The sequence below is a fragment of the Zerene cesonia genome, chromosome 13 (genome assembly GCF_012273895.1).
Source record: "Zerene cesonia ecotype Mississippi chromosome 13, Zerene_cesonia_1.1, whole genome shotgun sequence".
Lineage (NCBI taxonomy): Eukaryota > Metazoa > Arthropoda > Insecta > Lepidoptera > Pieridae > Zerene > Zerene cesonia.
In genome coordinates this window covers 7,333,277-7,353,863 of record NC_052114.1, presented here as the reverse complement: position 1 = coordinate 7,353,863, position 20,587 = coordinate 7,333,277, and the positions used below count along the sequence as shown (strand labels likewise).

Sequence of the window (20,587 nt, the reverse complement as noted above, 5' to 3'; positions counted from 1 at the left end):
TAAAATTTTAATTCTACAACGTAGTGTGTGGTACGTAATTAATTAGGAATTGGTTAATATAACATTGAACTCATTGGAATTAACAGCGATAACAAAAAGCGAAACCGTGGCAATCCACAAATTTGCGATAGTGAACAAAACAAATTCGTATAACAACAATAATTTGACTAACGAGTATTTTAATTTGCATTCCCTTTCTGGCGTTAGCTAAATGTAACGTTTAATACAGCTCACAATTCCCTTTACTACTTTGAAATTCATACAAACGTTATTAAAGCTCTTTGAATATACTCACAAAGACAGCTTATAAATCTTGAAAGCTATTGTAATAGTTTAACGCCTTTTATAAAACAAATTATAAAGGTAATGAATGAGCGTCTCGACTTGACTAAAAATCATAATAAAACACAATAACCGCTAAGGTGATTGTTAAATGCAGCTAATGTTTAAATATTCTATTCATCGGGTTTATTTTTTCGGTGCTTTCAACTAATCCACGGTGTCGCTTAATTCATTTTAATGGCCGCCATTTACATGGAGTTTTGTTAAAGAGTTCGCAAATATTTTCCAGCCCAATTTTACATCTAAACCAAGTGAATGACGCTCGTAACGCTAAAAGCTGCAAAGAGCAGAAGTGGCAAACATTGTAATCGACGCTAAAAAAATATAATCTCGCACAAAATTGCCAACTCGGCGAAAGATAGCATAATTTTGTCCCTTCGGTGAAATAATCGTCAGTGGCAATTTTGTAGAATGTCCGCTCGATAATACCTCACCAAATATCGTATTGATTCAAGGAGACATTGACAAGACACGCGAAATGATAACCCGTTGACTTGACAATGTTTTCAATTAGTTCCAGTTATAACGATAAGCTAGTAATCTACATGTATTTATAGGTACCCAGTAAAACCGTGTGCACGCAATATCTCCATTTATTTGTAAATAATTGTAAAATACGGGGAATACCAAATTACTTTTCGTTTCATACGTAATACTGGACTTATTTTATACATATCTTAATTACATACTTAATATTTATCGTAAAACAAAAATCTGCGAGTAGCTACTAATGCTTCTTGAAGCCCTTTATAATCTGTGATTGTTATCATTATGGTATATACATTTATAATATACATACGACTCTCCGTATAATTCTTTCAAAAACATTTAAATTTGAATACAAGCTTTATAAAAGTGATACAAAAGTGAGGTATAAAACCGAATGTAGCATGAGTTTTTATCCATCCCTTCCGTGCTCTATGATTTGCAGCGTTTTACGTAAGTACTTTTCAAATATCCTCACAACATAAAACCATGGCCTAAAAATGTCTTTTAATTTTTCAGTTTAGTGCTTTGAGTATTCTAGTTAGTTTGCTTCACTGTAGTAGAAAGTAGTATAAAACAGCATTGATATTTGAAACTTTATAATTGATGTAGACCGTAGTTGTTCCAAAAATTTTTCCATATAATACACATACAACCCAAAAATAATTTACTGCCTTCGTGTAGGTGAATATACTGGTTTTTATGTCAAGGTACGTACTACGTATATTTAAACAGTATTCACTCTAGGGTCAGCGAGGCTACTAAATGGGGTTACTTTTCAATTATTTGAATAATGAACACGCGATTTTGTGTTATCTATGCTTGATAAACGTGAAAATGTATATTTGTATCTTTGTCCTTTTTAGTTTCGATGTCCTATTAAGCTAAGGAATACTTAGAGATTCTTTCTCAAAGTACCTAATTTATTTTGCTTTATATTCAAACGAAACCAGTCGCGTAATATTTATCATAATCATTTCTCATAATATATCATAATATTTATCACAATAATATGAAACAATAGAACCTTTTGATGTATATAATCTGGGATTTAATGAGAACGTTATTATAACAATAAATTATCATCCCAACAATATGCGTAATGATTAAAATTATTCTTAACCAGTCCAAGTGCGATTTAATCCTTTTGCTCCATTAGGGAAATCTAAAAATACATCCCCCAGGAGATAGGTTTCCATATTTTCCGCTTCAATTAATGAGTGTGTTATGTATGTTATCTACACATACATTATAATGTTAAAATACATTTGTTGTGGGTTCAAAGTCTGTCTCAAACATACCTACACGTGTATCGTACACGAGTATCTTTGACACAGTTAAATGCTATATTTTATTGACCCTTAAACATGAAAATAACTTTCCAATGTTGTAAAATGTATTAAATATAAAGCAAATCAGTTATTTTTATAACTTTACTTAAATGAAAATCGACAATTAACGACATCATCGACGTAATTGCATTTTTTCACAACATTACTGCAATAGTTGCGCTTTCTGTTATGTATTAAGACAAAACAATCATATTTAATAAATTGTTGAAAAAGCGAGTTAGTGCAAACTCGTTACCGGCTCGTATACGACGAGACATCGTCTACAGAGCGGCAGCTGTGCTTTAGTTTTTGCAGAAAAATATCATTGAGGGTTGCATTTTATTTTAAAGGAAATTTCTTTGGCTCAGCTTAGAAAATATTTTGCGGTGCAGCCAGCGCTCTATAAAATATGTACGCAAATATCAACGTATTATTGCATGTTCTTTGAAATGTAATACCGTGTCTTAATAAATATTACAAACCACATTTTATATGACAACGATACGCAGCAGCATAAAGCAATCGTTAAAGCCATATGCATTAGAGGTTTCACGTTATTAGTATCATAGTTGGAACTACATTCGATTTTATTGTTTTTATTAGCTTAAAGAGATATACGATCCTTTCTGACATGATTATCGAAGCATATTGACTTTATCCGACCGCGGCAGATGACTATGATTTTCGAGGGTAGGTATAAACATACTTTTGTATATTTTTTGGCACGCTCTGTAGCATAAACGGCTTGATGGATTTAAGCTGAGAGGTGTCGTTAGTCGGAGTTGTCTTTTTGCCTGCGAATGATATACCTAAAAGTTTTTAAGAGCAGTGCAGTCCTTTTTGGTGATGCTTTTAGTTTTATCACACACATCGCATGGAGGAATTATTATTAACGGATTCACTACCTAATAGTTATATTATATTGTACTCTATTAAGAAATTCGAAATTTATTAAAAACTAGCGGTCCACCCCGGCTTCGCATGTGGTAGCCTATATCCTTCCTCAATAAATGGGCTAACTAACACTGAAAGAATTTTTAATATCGGACCAGCAGTTTTTGAGATTAGTGCGTTCAAACAAACTCTTCAGCTTTATAATTACAGTATAGATATAAATAAATAAATGAGACAAGACTCATCAACAACATCACTTCTAGAACAATACAATTGGTTTCACAGAATACACACAAGTCCTTTGTGTGGATTTCCATTGGCTCCGCTCTAACTTCAGTACCATACATCGATATGGCTATAACTATATCGCTTTCGATTCGATTCAGCAGAGTTAATACGCTGTAATCGGATTTACGTGGCCGTTATTGCGTGAGATACTTAAAATCAGTTCACGCCAAGTTCACTTGTGTCCTCTCTATTTCTTTATTAAACCTGAGTTCTGAATCAATAGTTTCATTTTATAATTGAATTAATAATCATTTACTATTTTTAAAGTTAGTCCAATTTTAAGACTTTGCTGGAACGGGGCAATCTCAGGAATAACTGGTTAATACGCATTGAAGAATTGTTTTCATATTTTTCATTTCCTGAGGTCGGCTGACAAAGGACTACTAATAGAAGCGGAGCATCAGAATATTTTGTTTTCAGAATGTTGTCACAAAGGAATAGAAAAATCTATGAACGTAATAGCGTAAGCCAGCTAGTGTACTATATTCATTATATTATTATATTATAACTTATTATATTATTATATAACTTATTATATTATTCTTTAAACAAATAGCGTCTATAATCAGGAATTCAAATTATCCTCATCATCAATATTTAGGTGGAAACACATATTTAAGTGATCGACTTTCTATAGAAGCAATTAAGTGATCCACCCTTTGTGCCGTGCCAGACCAGCACTTTCAAAGGACTCAACTAGTGCCTCAATCCAAGGTGTGTAGTACCTTTATCCAAGATGTGTGTTAAAGTGCTCACGAATCAACAACTACACAGACGTGTCCACATTTGATTAAGTTCAATAATGTTTGTCTTTATTACTTCTTCTTTATTACAAAAATATCATAGTGTGCACTAATGTCTTTTTTGTTTCTAGGTAAATGTGTTGTTTCTAGGTAAAAAATGTCTAGCTAGAAGCTTAATATAAAAAAAGTCTTCTATTTAAATTAAAATACATATTTTGCGTTATAATGGTATATTTTATCATAAAATAATAGTCTATAGAAAGATTTATAAAGCATTCAAGGCCCAAGGGAACATGTAGTTATCTATTCTGTGTGTCTTCCAAGTATTTTTTTCTTCCAAGTATTTTAATTCAAGGTTTTCTCAATGCATTTATATATTTGATTTATGTAAATTTTATGAAATTTGTATTGAATACGTGCATAAAGTCTTGACATTTATCTTATATAGACAAGACAAAACTTTTCAAAAATCATCCTTTCAAACGGTTCTTCGTAGCCTATATAATATTTCATTTATCGACTTTTAATAACCATTTTCCCTCAGCCTTCCAGAGGAATGTACTTTCATTCTGTACACACACATGAGTATACTAATAAAACATACGACACACTTACCTCTCTCACCAACGAAGATATCATCAATATCGACGAGTATCCACCGCTCGAGGCTCAAGCTGAGCTGGCCGTGGCTGAGGTAGCTCAGCGCGTCGAGGAAGAGCAGCCGATGCAGCCAGAACTGTAGGCCGGAACCGAACACGACCCTTTGTATGCCGTCGAGGCGACCGTGGTCTTGCATCACCGTGGCGAGTGGTATGCGGTCTTCTGTTGAATAATATCATTTTGATACTAATCGTAAACTATTAAAAACATTGAATCCTATCTCCCTTGGTCTCGACATCAGTCGTATACATGTGGACCGATTTGCTATGTTTTTGTTTTAGTGTCTAGAAGGATCTTATGAGAGAAAATCTTAAAAGTTAGTATGCGGGTGGAGACCTTCAGTATTACAACTGTTTTTGCTATTGAATTAAGACTTGACATTTGAGAGAAAATGATAATTATTTTTGACTTAGCTCCAAAGGGATAAAGATAAAAAGCTAGCCAATTGTTCACAAAAATTAACTCACAGCTTGTATAAAAACATATCATCATCATCATTCATCATCAGCCCATATATGTTCCCACTGCTGGGACACAGGCCTCCTATGAGGGTTCAGGCCATAATCCACCACGCTGGCCAAGTGCGGGTTGGCAGACGTCACATGTCGTCGAACTTTTGATTCTCGGACATGCCGGTTTCCTCACGATGTTTTCCTTCACCGTTTAAGCAGTGGTGATGTTATCCACATGCGCAGATAAATTGAAAAATCAATTTATTTCCTGCACGCTCGCCCGGTCTCGAACCCCGACTTATCGATTTTGAAGTCCGAGGTTCCCACCACTGAGCCACCACTCCTTTTTTAACAACATATACACACAATCTATATCAAATCAAGGTTAATTTATAGTAATCCATTCGTCATGAAATACGCATTAAGGTATCGTACTGAGAATTGCTGGAAAATTCAAATATATCGAAATAAGGTAGCTAGCTATCTTTTGGTTACGCCATCCATTGAAAAATTCTATTATATACTACATTATTTTTCATGCACCAAGCTTATAAGTATTTATACTGGCGTGACATATTTCCCGACCACGGTAAAAGCATAAATATAAGGTTATCACTTGTATTTAATGCTAGAAATTGTACGTGTGGTCTGGACGGTTAACTCGGTAGTTATTTTAATGAATAAGTTCACAACCACGCGATTCAAGCCTTATAAAGTTCTTAGAAAATACAATTTTACGTATTTAAATCATACTGAGTAAAATTCCTTTAAATATTCATAATAAACCACGTGTATTGTATCAATTAAATTTACTATTTTATTATTGTTTTAACTATTTAATTATTAAATGACGATTACGAAAATCAGCATTTAATGTTTAAAACCAACATTAATCTCATACGATACCTTGTTACGATATAAAACTAGGAATCCGTATGTTCAAAAAAGACGTAACAACAATAAATAGAACACATTTTTAATTGAATCAAGAATGAACAACATTCGTTATAAAATATGCAGTAAAGTATCGTCGCGAGAATTGCTGGAACAATAACAGAATGCTCGCTAAGATAGAATGAATTGTTCCAATTACATCTTCCTTAATTTGTCTGGTATGGCGCAAAACAATTATTTACGTGATAATAAATAAATTCTTTTAGACGGAATGGCTCCTTGGTATTTGAAATGTTCTAGTGATCGTCCCGAATTCACACGGGTATCAATGTCAGCGGTAATCAGAGATCACGTGCATTTAGTTCATTATTAATCATAATAACAATGTCTTAAAAGTCTTAGTCAGGGTCATATACGGAAGTTTTAAAAAACAGTAACTGGAACATAAGAGTTGTACAAAGTTTTTAGAAAAAATAATAGACGATACTCGACAGTCAAATAAAAAATCTGGAAGGACAAAGATTATGCGTTTACTTTAGCGAGTTTCACACTAAAGGAAGTTAGATCTAAACAAAACTAGACTACTAGACTAAAAGATATAAACACTCATACAAAGACGCAAATATCTTAATTAAGCAACTTTTGAAATAGCATAAAAATTTCATGTGTTTCATACACACGTATAATAAATAATTATAAATATTAACTACCCGCGACTAAGCATTCCACTCGCTGTAGTGTGTTCGAAACGCAGGATAAAAAAGTTAAAATACAGTTTTTTAATTACATTATCTTAATTTAAAATCCGTGTTTAATTTCCTAATTGAAGTTTGAAGTTAGGTTCATATTTTTCCACGACATTAATATTGCTGTTAACATTATTAACATCTTGTGAGTTGCGAATCTCTACTAATATTATAAATGCGAAAGTAGCTGTCTGTCTGTCTGTCTGTTACGCTTTCACGCCTAAACCACTGAACCGATTTTGATGAAATTTGGTCTGAAGATAGAACGGAACTTGAGAAAGGACATAAGGTTTTTATCGCGAAAATAATGGTAGAAGGGGTTGGAATAGGGGTTTAAAGTTTGTATGAAAGTTCCTTATTTTTTAAACATAGAATCATGTAAAATTCTTTCACATCTAAACCACTTAACCAATTTTGACAAATAGTCTAGACCTTGGGAAAGACTATAGGCTACTCACTACCATGTCACGCGATATAACCGAATTCCAAGTGGGCGAAGCCGCGAGCGGAAAGCTAGTATGTTATATACAATTTATAAAGAAGTGCGTAAAAGCCTGAAAAGCATCCAAGAAAATTTCATAAATGGTATATATAACGACATTTACTCCTGTGTTAATGAGCGATAATTTATCTCAGCTGATAGAGGGAAGTTTTAAACTCAAAACGTGCAATCTGGTTGTGCCGTAGATAAATTCAAATTTAGAACGACTAGTTATAGTCAAACGTCTGCATTTAGCTCATAAACAAATGTTTCTCGGAAATTTCTGAATGAAAACTTCTAGTCTGAGCTTAACAGCGTGCACTGAGCATCTCAACATTAAAAGATGTCTATCATAACGAGTACTTGTGAAATCGTAACTAGTTGTTACGTAATAATACTACTCCTTAGAATATTCCATTTATATCAAGCTTATTGTTAGTAGTAGTGTTTAAATAGGAGATAGATTCGGTTTTATAAAACAAAAACTAAAGTCTATGTTTAAGAAAATTACATTGTATAGATTTTTAAAAAAAATAATAAAAAAAATCAAGTATATTTAGATAGAGAAGATAGTTCACTAAACATGATAAGCGTAGGCACATTTATATAAATCGTAATATGTTAAGTAAAATGTATTTTTAATAAAATTAACAGTCAATTGCTGATCGTGCTCTAATAAATAAACAGAACAAAGCATTAAGGCACTCATCGTTACCAGTAAATAAAAAACAAGAACCGAATAATAATACAATCATAAAAGAATTTACTCCACATTTCCATGAAAACGAATAAAATTCGTACGCAGATATAGCAATGTTAAGAATGGGTGGCGTCAATTTGCGTTTTTATAGACTACGACGAGACGCAAAGTTCCCCTGAGATAAAAGTTGTTTTTATGACTCGGGCGCTATCAATTCAAATAAGTAATTGATGGGACCATTGTAGGGCAAAGGCCGCGATACAGTCGTCGTTTTTTTACAACGAGATGTAATTGTCTTAAACGTTGGGTCGATCGTGGACCCTAGTTTGAGAGGGAATCATGCAGGTCACACATTAAGACTGTAATAGATCAATAAATTACTGTATAGGGTAATAGTTGTCATTTGTAGTCATGCTCTATTGTAAGTATTTTAGTTATTAGGTATATACATTTTTGGTCCGTCACAATAAGCAAAGAACGAACGAATCATTTCATCGTACACAAATAGTAGGTAATTGTACAATTTACAACATGATTATATTATAAAATATTCTCAGAATTGTAGGTTTAGATTACGAAAACATATAAATTGAAGACTGATGTTACACAATACTGTTCACACTGAGCCCGAAATTCGATGCTCTAAGTATTCAAACATGAAATATTTAGGGACGTACAAACAAGCAAGGTGATTCAACAATAATTTACTCGTATTTTTCGTGCAAACCTAATTTATTCTATTCCTTTCGTATTTTAAAAAACGTAATATAGGTATACATTATACGCAGCGCTCTTAGCGATTTTTTATTCGTAACATACTTTTTAAACATATTAGTAAAGAATTCCAGAAGCTTCGAGAACTCACCATTAGTCCCATATTCGTTCTGTCTGAAGGCCCACGCCACTGGCTCGTAGGTCGAGCTGTTCGGTCTGAACACTGTCCAGTGGTCGCCGGGTAGCGGACCCCAGGCTGTTTCGCCAGCACGCGCTAACCGGAGCACTGGTGATGCGGGGTTTAGTGCCGCATCCTAGCAAAAAATCCCAATAAATCAAAGAGAAAATCGTGAAATTCGTTATATGCTTCTGTGGAAACGGATTAATTCCTTGGCAGATTGGAAAGAGGTTGATGAGACGTTTTTTGGGAAAATCTACTGAACGCTTACAGTATACACCATCGGAACTTTTATAGTTCTATTTCTAATAATATGTCGAACATTCACCATAACTCCAGACGTGCCAAATTTTACGGATAACACACAAAGGAACTACGCAATTTAATTAAAAGTCCCGTGTCTGCCATTGCTACCTAGGATGGATGGATATGTCATACGTATTTAATTTTAAAATCGTCGATTTTCTATACAGGCAATAAGACTCCTTATTAATTAATTATTGGATTATTGATACTAGAAATAAGAACACTTCGAGACAAGGGCGGATCCATTTGTCTTTACGGGTCACATAGTCAGGCCATCATATAACGTTAATAATAATAATAGCTACAAGTAAAAGAAAAATATTTTAAGTACATTACAGTAGCATAGAATGATATTGACTGAAATTGGATTCGCCCTCGCTTTGAGATCATCTGGTAATCCGTCGCATACACAAATATTTCACCGTTACATGAATATAATAACACCATAATTATTCATATACGTCCTTGTAGTGTGCACATAAAACATTTCTATACACTTAACTTCTTTATTAAAACTATTTTCTATATATTCTTGGGAATAATATGACATTTTTATTTATAGTATAAATAAATAGTCAGGTTAAATATTTATGAGCAGTAAAATGATTAATTTAAAAGTATTAAGAGCATTAAATAGTCTGCATTTCAGTATACACTGTTTGATACTTCCGAAGTTGGCCGAATACATCAGAAATTTTAAAACAGTACAAATTTTATAACTGATAATAGGGTGCAAAATAAATTTCAATTTACCTTTAGTCTCAAATTGGTATGCATGAAGAGTGGGAATCCTTTCAGCTGGGCGCCCACGAGGGTCTCCTCGCCGGGGGTCGCGAACCCAACCACCCCTACTGAATATTCTCGACAGTACTTATCGAGAAGTTCTCGATTCCATTTGTCCATGTTCGCGTATTTCGAAAGCGACTCGAACACGATGACGCCGTAGCGCCCCTTGTCCAAAGTGGTAAGTACTGGCAGGCTTTTGCCGGCGACTTCCACCTTGTACCTGCGAAAATGTGATTTATGTGAGTTGTTTCTGCACCGAGTAAAACAAACTCCTAAAAATATAATATATTGTAAAGACATTATTTTACTGCGCGGGAATAAAATGATATAACGACTTTGACGTACACTAAGCCATAATTAGTTCGTTTTTTAATTTGGCAATTTATGATACTTAAATTACATTGATAGATTACATAGATGTACCAAAGCAATATAAATTTGTGCTAAATAACATACACAAAATCTAATTATATCTTCCATATCATTTTTACAAGTGACCGTAAAACTTACTGTAAAATGCTATCTACAGAACAAATAGCCGAAAAAATCCCATCTAGTTGAGCGACAAAATAAAGCTACATATTGGATGAGCGAATTGCTCAAACTGTGACCACCATGGAGAGGAAAATTCAAGGAGATTCTTATAGGTAAATAATATGAAAGCAATTTCTATTGGAGGAGCGTCAACTTCTTTTAAAATAAACACACTTATCTAGATGTACTCGTAAGTCGTAGCACAATAAATAGATAGAGAATTGTAGATACATTTTTGCATCGGAAAAATCGATACGAATATCGTACAATCCACCGGTTCCACAACGAGATTGCGACGGAAGTGTCGACGCCAATTCCCGATGCTCAGTTCTTAAATCAAATATATTCAAATCGAATGAGCAGGAAGCGCGAGAAAAATAAACACCTTTATTCTTTTAAATTATAGCGTATTTTTTGTTTACTTAAAAGTAACATATATATACGCTTGGGTTTGCGCAATAATTAATGGTTCTTTGAACAAAAAACAGAGGTCCACGTTGTGTAGGTCGGCGTAATTGTGTTGTACTTTTTTCTAAGGAATGCGCATTTGCAATTATACATTTTAATTCATATTATATTTTCCTAGTTACATTATGCTGTATTTAATTCTAATAAGCACCTATCAAAAAAGCTATCTTAGAACATTCTAGTTATTATACACCACTTCTATACAATAAAAGAGGTGTAAAATAACAATTGTAAAAGAAAATACGATATTCAAAATAATAAACTCCGGTCTCAAACAAAAAAAAATCTCGGCTTGATTGGCAATTTTGAAGCTGAAACTGTATAAACATTCGCTCTAAGATGCTCTCAAATTTCCAATCAATAGGAGCAATTCAACCGATATTGATAAAATCTGATGGGCCAATTGAAATTTCTGATATTGGAAGTATAAACAGAAAGCTACCAACAGGTAAGTGGGCTGAATATATCTGAGAGCATTCATTTTGTTCGAGACTCGGGTAAAGTATGGTTTCAATTTGGCAGGCTGAGTGCACTGCCGGGCGGCGCGCGCTGAATGGTTACTTGCAAATAGCATTTACGTATCTCTGGCCTGTCCGCCTTGCCTTGCTACCTAAATGTACGTTATATGCCGCGTTTGTTGCCAACCGAGTACCAGTTGCGGCCACGTTACCTCAGCATTTGCCAATATTCACAAAATGTTATCTCAACCGTGTGATCGAACCGACTGTGTTCTTTTTGTTTATGCGGTATTGTATGGAATTTTCAGCGCTACGATGTTTCTAATTACCTTAATTAGTATCCTATATAATATATTTGCTGGAGACAACGCTTGGTTTAAATTAAAGCACGCAAACGGCCTAATTTAACCGTGAACGGAATGTGAGGAGGGCTAATTCGTGATAAGGGAGGGAAATTGGGCGAGCGCTGGGAGGAAGAAATGTCCTAATTTGCGTTGCCCAGAAATGATAGGGCTCATTGAAGGGCTGTTTGTTTTAGCGGCGTAAAGTAAATAGAAATATCTTATTTAATGGATCGCTGTAAATACTGCGAATAAGTTAAAATATAGCATTAGTTGTATATTACAAATGATTGTGTAATTAGTCATAACTTAATAAATTTTACGGTAATTATGATAAGAGGCATACTAAGTAATACCACTTTTGCAATTGGGACAATATTGATATAAACTAAATCGAAACCAAAATCGAAATAATAAGAAATACATTTCTAGTGTGGGTTGTATAAATACATCAGAAATCAACCCAAGTTGCTCGTGTATCGGAAGTACGTCCATGTTTGCATAAGATAATTGCCAATTATATCATATTGAACGCCGAGCTGGGTAAAAGTATTCCAAATGGCCTAATAATATGTGATGTAATAAACATGAGACGATAAGGGGTGTTCTCGGACTTTTACTGTAATGGCGGAGTGTCATAAGTTAGTAAACCAACGACCGCACAAACCGCATTTTTGTTAGGGAGTACCGACTTCTAACGAACTTTTAAACTTTGCCTTTATATGAGCGTCATAAACAGGATAAATTTATGCATGCGATTATTTTGCGCTGGGTTTCTTTTTGTTTATTGATAACTATAATAGTTATCACTAGGCATTAATAGTTAATACTAAACAATTGAAAAAATATATATATATTAATGCCTAGTTCGTGAAATTTTATCGTGTCGTAACATTCTATTTCAATTTATTCTGTTATTAAAAAAAATGTCTTTTCCTAAATATCCTACAATGAATATCTTTAGTTAGCATCATATCACATATGCAGTTGAATGATATTATGAGCAGGCAGTATGTTTCTCGGCATTAAGATGACGCAAATTTCACACAGAGTAATTAAGCCGTTTTGACAGCACAGAGCACTAATGAGGAATGAGGTGGGAAGGCAGACACGAGGCGAGGCGCGATGCTGCCTCTAATGGCACTACTAACTAACTAAGTGTCACCGCAACGACTTCTAGACGTGGCGCGCTATACCGCCAGCCTGTCACCTTATAATTTAACTCCGCATTACTGATTCACACATTTGCTTATACGAAACAATATAGAAATTATTACGGTACCCTTACATGTGGAGCATATATAATATAACCCTACATAGAAGGCACGGCCTGTAATAATTAATAACCTACGCGAGTAATGTTTACAGTTACCGTTTGCTTCAATAAACTGTTTGAACTAATAACGTGTTAATTAAGTTCTATTGGGGTTTGTGGGGGTTGTCTATGATATATAGACGGGTGTGTATGAGAATGACAAATCTATCTACATCTTTCGCCAGCCTTCAACGAAATATTACTAGATACAAAAACGTCCTTGACTAACATTTATGAAACAATTTAATTTGCGTTTGCAATTTGCTACAATCACGTGCCTTTCATTTTTATCATTGCATTTATTACGCACCGAATACAAACAAGGTCCCAAGGTAGGCAGTCATCAACGCAATTGGGCGTACGCTTGGCTGGGTCGGAGTGACCCCTCCACAATAATTCGCGAAATGACGTCCATTTACCGTGTTTATTTCCCGCTTTATTAATCTTTTAGAGGTCAAACGCAGCGTGACTTATGTGGTTTAAAGTTGCGATAACGAGCGATATAATATACAAAAAGAAAAAACAAGCGCGATAAAAACTAAAACGTGGTCCAATTTCTTGAATCTAGTGAGTGCGAACGATCCATTCTGACCCGGTATTATGACATCACAAACTAATTTCTAAGACGTCAAACATTTCACAAACAAGTCGAGCGCTAGCGACAACTCTGCAATAGGTTTTAAATAGCGAGCAATTTTTCCAACGAGATCAATGTCGATTGACACGAGCCAGGCGAGATGGCTTTAGAACCAACATGTTACATACGTAAACACAACCCCCCTCGTTGAACCTTTTCGAGCCAGCACCTCAACTAGTCTGCAAACATCGTACGGTAATAGTCATCAACAAAGCGGACCGGGTAAATATACCGACAAGATTTCAAAAGATACCCAACTAAAACATTAGTTTCCGCTCAGAACTCATTTATCAACAATATGTGCTCACAACAATACCAAGATTTTGTTGTTTTCATATTATTTAATATGCACTTGAAATTAAACAGCGCGTGGACTTCTTAGAAAAAAACCTTATGATTTCTATGCAATTATTTTGTAACTAGTTCGTTTCATAGTAATAATTTTCTAAATATAACTTGCGTTTCAATAGAACCTTACGATAGTAACGTTAAATATAAATAAAGCGTTAGATGTTACGTATTGTTTAAAGGCCTAAGCAACTCCAACTCCAGTCAAAACTTAAAACGGAAAAGTTTCGGAAATCTGTTTTCATTTGCGATCCATCAACCCGTCTTTATTTGAACAGCTCACTTGAGAATGTACTAATAATACAATAATTTAACTTTTCTATTTTGCTCTCTTTTCAAATATACAATCGACGCTATTGTTATAATAAACGTTTTAAATATACAATTTTGCATCTTTATGGAATCACAAACGATATTCGATCTTATTAAAAATGTTCGAATGTTGCAATCTTTTCAACAAGAGAATGTCTCTTAATTATCTATTTTATATAATTAAATAAACATTGGCATTCTAAATTCCTTCTCTACAAATGTATTCTATATTAATGCGAAATTATATAAGTCCTCCGTCCGTGCAGTTTTCCTAAAAATGAGTACAATTTTTTCTTCACGTTTCATGTATAGATAAACAAAGTCAGGACCCACTATTCAGTATTTTTAAATGCTCATGAAACAACAAAACAATAAACATTAAATCACAACGGTACGCAATAGCACTAAAACGTTTACTAATAAATTACTGAATCGTATTAACATATTGAAATTCTAAACAAGACTCCCATAAATTCCTTAGAAGTTGGAACGGATCGAACTTGTTTAAGCTTATTTATTCCAGCAACGTTATCGATTGTAATGCCGGCTATTGAAACTGCATACTAATGAAAGTACTAGATGCACAAGCTTGTTCGTAAGGACCTTTAGGGCCGCATCTGGCGAGGGATAAGTGTGCCAATCTCCCGTTGCACATCGGTATTCGCATCGAGTACTGCATTATACGCTTTCATGCGTCTAGTAACGATCTCTTGTAATGGACGAGAAAATAGAAAAGATCCCTTTTAAAACAACAATATTAACTTCTGAAAGACATCCTTAATTCTTGCGAGTTCGAAGCACAGATCTCATTTGAGATCTTGATGTGGAATTGATAGCTTTCCGGCGCAGCGAGTTCATGCTTCATAGGATGATAAGCTCATGACGTTGTTATTAAATATTGTAGTCATTATCCAACTTCATATTTCAATAATCTAGCTGAAAACGCAACATTAATCTACTGACCTATTTAGGTGTTAGCAGCTATCGTTTTCAACGTTTTGATGATAAAGGGGGGTTTTACCGCGATATAATTAATTGACTATGTATCATTTTTCACTCACACTTGAAGACCAAGAACATCCGGACTTAATTATTAACGGGTTATCCAACCCGTCAAAGCCTTATTATCATTATAAGATACATTTTACATTGACTTGTCCTATTTTTCCAATTAAACATTTCGAGTCAAACGAGTCTATTAAATTACATTAATAAGCCCAGAATGAATTGAGCATTGTGAGTCTCTTACTAAGTTTATTAATAATATATTTAATACCTTGACTATACAACGTGAAGTTACTATCTAACGTACAGTAATTACCTATACAACCTCCACTTACTACCAGGCTTATTACAAAAACTTACCGTATACGGTTGGCGACAAGCAGCTCAGCGATGTCACGCCCGAGCCGCGAGTACAGAGACTCAGCGATGACCAGCACCTTCGCGTCGATGCGCAGGCGCGCGTCCGAGCGGTGGTCGCGCGCGGCCTGCTGCTGCGACGCGAGCAGTGAACATTGTGACAGCGGACGGGGCACACGGTCGCGCCACACCAGGCTGAGGAATAAACGTGTATTAAAGAATGGAGAATACATCGCGTATGCTTTGTCACACCAGGCTGGGAAGCACACATGCATTAAAGACTAGCTGTTCGCCCCGGCTTTACCCGTGGAGCATAAACACTCTGTGTAACTAAGTGAAGTTGCAGCTTTCAAATGATGAAAGCCAGCGTTTAGCGTTATAACGTTACAAACATACAAAATACAAAAGTTTCTTCTTTATAATATTGAAAACATATATTAAATGATAAGAAATATGCCAATACACAATATAAAACATTGTGTATGTGTGTGTGTGTGGGTTTGTTAATAATAGAAAATAATGAAAAAAAAAAAGTCTAGTAATGCCCAATTAAATAACTTAATTCTACAGATCAAACAGTAATTTTCCAATATAACTCTAGTAACGGTTGATTCTTTTAATTTATTTTAAATATTAAATATCATCATTTTCAGACAAAATATAATAGAACACCGAATATAATGGAAACAACAACAAACCATCTAAATATTATATAACGTTTAATTCTATGATACCATTAAAATCTTCCCAGGCAGCAAGTTATAACTAGGCCAATCAACAAATTCTCTGAAACGCCGCTTCTTGAATAAGATATGTATTACGTAATTGTAATAATAATTAAACTTTCCGCAAATTGATTACTAAGTAATCTACCAAAACGAAATTTTGAAGGGAATCAATCAAAGACTGCCAAAGTTAACGCTGCGATTCAACTTGAAGCCACATCAAAGAGCCATTACGGTTAATCTGAATAACGCTGGGATAAATAAAAGGTGGAATTTATGAAAATATTTATCCATAGGCAGGTCGAGTTGTGGCCTCTTTGCTTTAATGAAAGGCCCGTCCGGTCCGTCCCGGTGAAACTTTAACGACTAGCGGAAAAAGAATTACTCAGCCAAGGCAGTTCTTATTAACTTTCTGACGATGTGGTTACGCCTGAATAGACGAATGGGAGTGCAGTGTAAATTAACCTTAATTAGTGTCGGACGAGATACTTTTTCACAGCTTGAGTTATCTGGGTCAAGTTAATATTCATTTAAGCTGTTAAAAGATAAGACTATGTTGTTCGACCTTCGCCATCTCTACTCGGCCTGAAGCTACAGTCTGTATTTCGTAGGAGACATGAAAACACCGTCACGATTAAAGGTTACGGAAGGAAAGCATCGATCTAGAGCACTAATTACGTGTCACTCATGCGCCAACTCTTCTCTCCTGTGTTACACGAAGAGCACTTCACTTAGGAGAAATAAAATGTTATATGTAGATACATTTTTACGGTAAAATACTTGCATTATTAAAAAAAATAGCAAAAGAAACCTGTCTTGGGATAAGATATAGATTTAAGGTTGTCATGTTCGTGTATAAATCATATCATGTCATTCGTTTTATATTAATATCAATTAAAGTTCTAGTTTCAGGGAGCAGTCTAACGAATAAGTTTTAAGATAACTTCCAAGTTTTTCAAGATTTAAACATAACAAAAACAATATATTAAAAACAAGTAATCCTAATGCCTTTAAGGAATAAACGAAGCAGCTTCCATTAATTAGCCAGAACACAAGTTTTGCTATAAATTAAACGAGTCCGCCAAACTTGCCGCCCTAACTCTCTTCTTGGCGGTGTAAATTTAAGGCGATAAAATAAAATATTATCGTCCTAGCTACACGACATCCTCCCTAATTAAATAAAATCACGTTATAAATTACACTGAAATATTCGCCTTCTCTAATTTAGCCATGAGCTGGCAAACAAGGGGCGACAAGGATGTTCGCCAAAATTAAACACATTTTAGTCTTTCATGAAGCCATGATTTGTTTATTCGATAAAACTGTTACTTCATTTCATTTTTCGTTTAAACAGAAATTACTTTATACTTGTTAATTGTACGACATTATTTGTAAATATCAAAATATATTTTAGCAATCAAGGACTATTGAACCTACTATACTATTCAAATGCCTTGCGTGTATAGGTTATTATGAAAAAGGTCAATTATTTAAAGATTTATTATTCAGTTTTGACAACTTGACAACCGGTTTAACAAAAGCGTACCAGAAATTTTCCAATAAGAAATATTCTGAGAAAAAATTCTTCTTAGAAACATTTTCAAAGCAAATAAAAAATATTACTTAAATATGCGATTATCGTGTGAAGGTCGTCATCCATGCTTCATAACTATGTCTAAGTCATTGTATGTAGTCTATATATACACAAAATATATAACGAACAAATAAATCGTTTTTTTTTTCTTGATAACTCTGTTGTTAAATCATTAATAATAGAATCGATCTAAATTAATTCTTCTGATAGTGGTATTTATGGTTTGATTGATTAACTACTATCTACTAAACCTTGCCTTAACATTTATACATCACAAACTATCTGCTTTCAAAGTAGGCAACGAAGCCAGTTAAATCCGTTACCTACTAGTTACGGAAGATTATACGAGAAGTTTTTACTTAACGTTGACCGACTTAAGGGTTCGCACATCCTTCTCATGAACTACATATAAGGAAGTTCTGTTTCTACTCTTTATTTATGTAATAGTCGGCAATGGAGCTGTTGGATCCCCTGATGGTAAGCTTTACCAGCGCCCATGAACTATTGAAGGGGTGTGAGGTCGATTGCACAACTTACGCATCATAGAATATCATAATTAATGTAAATGTTTTTCATTTTTTCTAATATATTCCGAAATTGGCGAGTTGACCGGCTGTTCAACAATCCAACAATAGGGCGAAGGAAACTCCACGACTCCCGTCAAAGCGCCACTATTCAGAAACTTTGTACAAAATCCGTTGCGACATTTCCAATTTTCACCGAGATTTATTCAAATATGCGTAGGTACTGCGCGCTGAAAGTGCTACTTGCGGTTTAACATAATATTGTATTTAATTATGACGGAACACGAATTACTTATCAACCGTTGGATCTTGCAAAACAGTTTTCTGCTTTATGTTACGTGTACATAGATATTGAATTATGGAATCAATATCCATGTAATTGATACATCACATGTAACCGATATTGCTCATGACAGAACAAATTATAAAATCTATATTCTAGTTTGAAATGTCGTTTTTTAAAAACAGATTAGATAAACTGTTTTTGTTAAGCGCTTTTAAAAGTAAACTAACGACAATAAGTGAGGCAACCAAATATAAATAACATAACACTTTTATAAATGTTTATTTTTAAGACTCGTGTTATAAGATGGACGATAAAAGGACGTTGATGGATTGCAGAAAAGAAACATGAAAGCATTAGATACTGAATTTGTTTGTTTGTTTGTCTCTCTTTCACGTCGCAATGGAGAGATTTATGACAAGATTTTTGTGTGTAGAGGTAGGAGTCTAGAGAGTGACATAGATGAATTGAGAATTCCATCATTCCATTTAAATAATTTGCCTGCCAGTTAAGGCAGGCAAATTATTTAAAGATGCTTTAAAATGTATAAAAAATAAAATGCTGTATTTTGCAAATATGCACATTATTTTAAAATTCCGATTACATTTTCCATAACGAGTGACCACCAACGACCAACAATTTTCCGATTCTTGCTGTCATTATGAGAGCATGAGGTGAATGTTAAAATGCAAATCTGCTATGAATAGGAGCGTGTTATTAAAGCACATATTATTTCAAGGCATGCCATTCACAATAGCGGGCTAATCCCGTCGCAGGCATTATGCGTTCTGTCCAAGGCCGATAATTTCAAATTATTATTAATTTTCCGAAAGTGTTTGTTCACGATAGTTAGCGAGCAAATTGGATTTTGGGTGAATGACGCATATTTCAGTGAGAGTAATTAATTATGAACGAACATATTTTCCGTCATTTTAATTTCATAGGCCATAGCGGAATTATATTTCAAATTGGGCGTGGCACATGGTCTCGAATGCGCCAACTGAAGATGTTTAGTAATCAGTCATACCATAATTGAATTTTATGATTGATCACGAGACTGTAGTTATTTATTCGATAATAAAGATGGATTAGACCTTCACAATGGTTACCATTAGACTTTCGTATAAGAATTTCGTCTATTTATAACCAATATTTTTAAAAAATCGAAGCGCATAAGAAGAAAACGAAGTCAGAATACAATTTTAAACAAACAAAATACTCAATATAACATTCACAGAGAGGGCTGCAGATTAGAGTAGAAGGAAGTAGTAGTGTTTAGGGCTGTACATTCGTCAACAATTTCGATTCTTCCTAATACACTTTCCTTAGATTAACGTAAAAGAAAACGGCTGTGTTAGCGCGTTTCTGCGCTCACTCACGCAAGATACACATGCCAGTCATATTGGTGGAAATAAGGGGAACGAATAAAACCTTTGTTACTGCGAATCGATCCAAGCGATGCCAATTTAGGCGTTACGAAAGGTTCAATTTTTCGCATATATCAACTTAGCATAACATACACAAATACGATGATATATAACAGGCAATTACCAATTACGGTAACGATGGATAGCAAAATTTCAGTGCAATTTGGGTTTCCCTCTGTCAATCTACATTAAACCAGAAGCGTGCAGTACAGGAGCAATGAATCAATCATGTGTGCAAATGAGATTCGTTTAAATGTT

General features: G+C 34.4%; 1 protein-coding gene across 2 annotated transcripts in view; it reads right to left on the bottom strand.

The window, feature by feature from the left end:
* The window catches only part of LOC119831033 (bifunctional heparan sulfate N-deacetylase/N-sulfotransferase), a 103,967-nt gene that overhangs the window by 32,395 nt on the left and 50,985 nt on the right, over positions 1–20,587 (bottom strand). For both annotated transcript variants that reach the window (XM_038354254.1, XM_038354255.1), the window contains exons 3-6: positions 15,780–15,971; positions 9,969–10,221; positions 8,883–9,045; positions 4,700–4,906 (exon numbers count right to left, since the gene is read on the bottom strand). In XM_038354254.1, the coding sequence (XP_038210182.1) occupies positions 4,700–4,906; positions 8,883–9,045; positions 9,969–10,221; positions 15,780–15,971 (815 nt within the window). The remainder of the gene's footprint in view (positions 1–4,699; positions 4,907–8,882; positions 9,046–9,968; positions 10,222–15,779; positions 15,972–20,587) is intronic.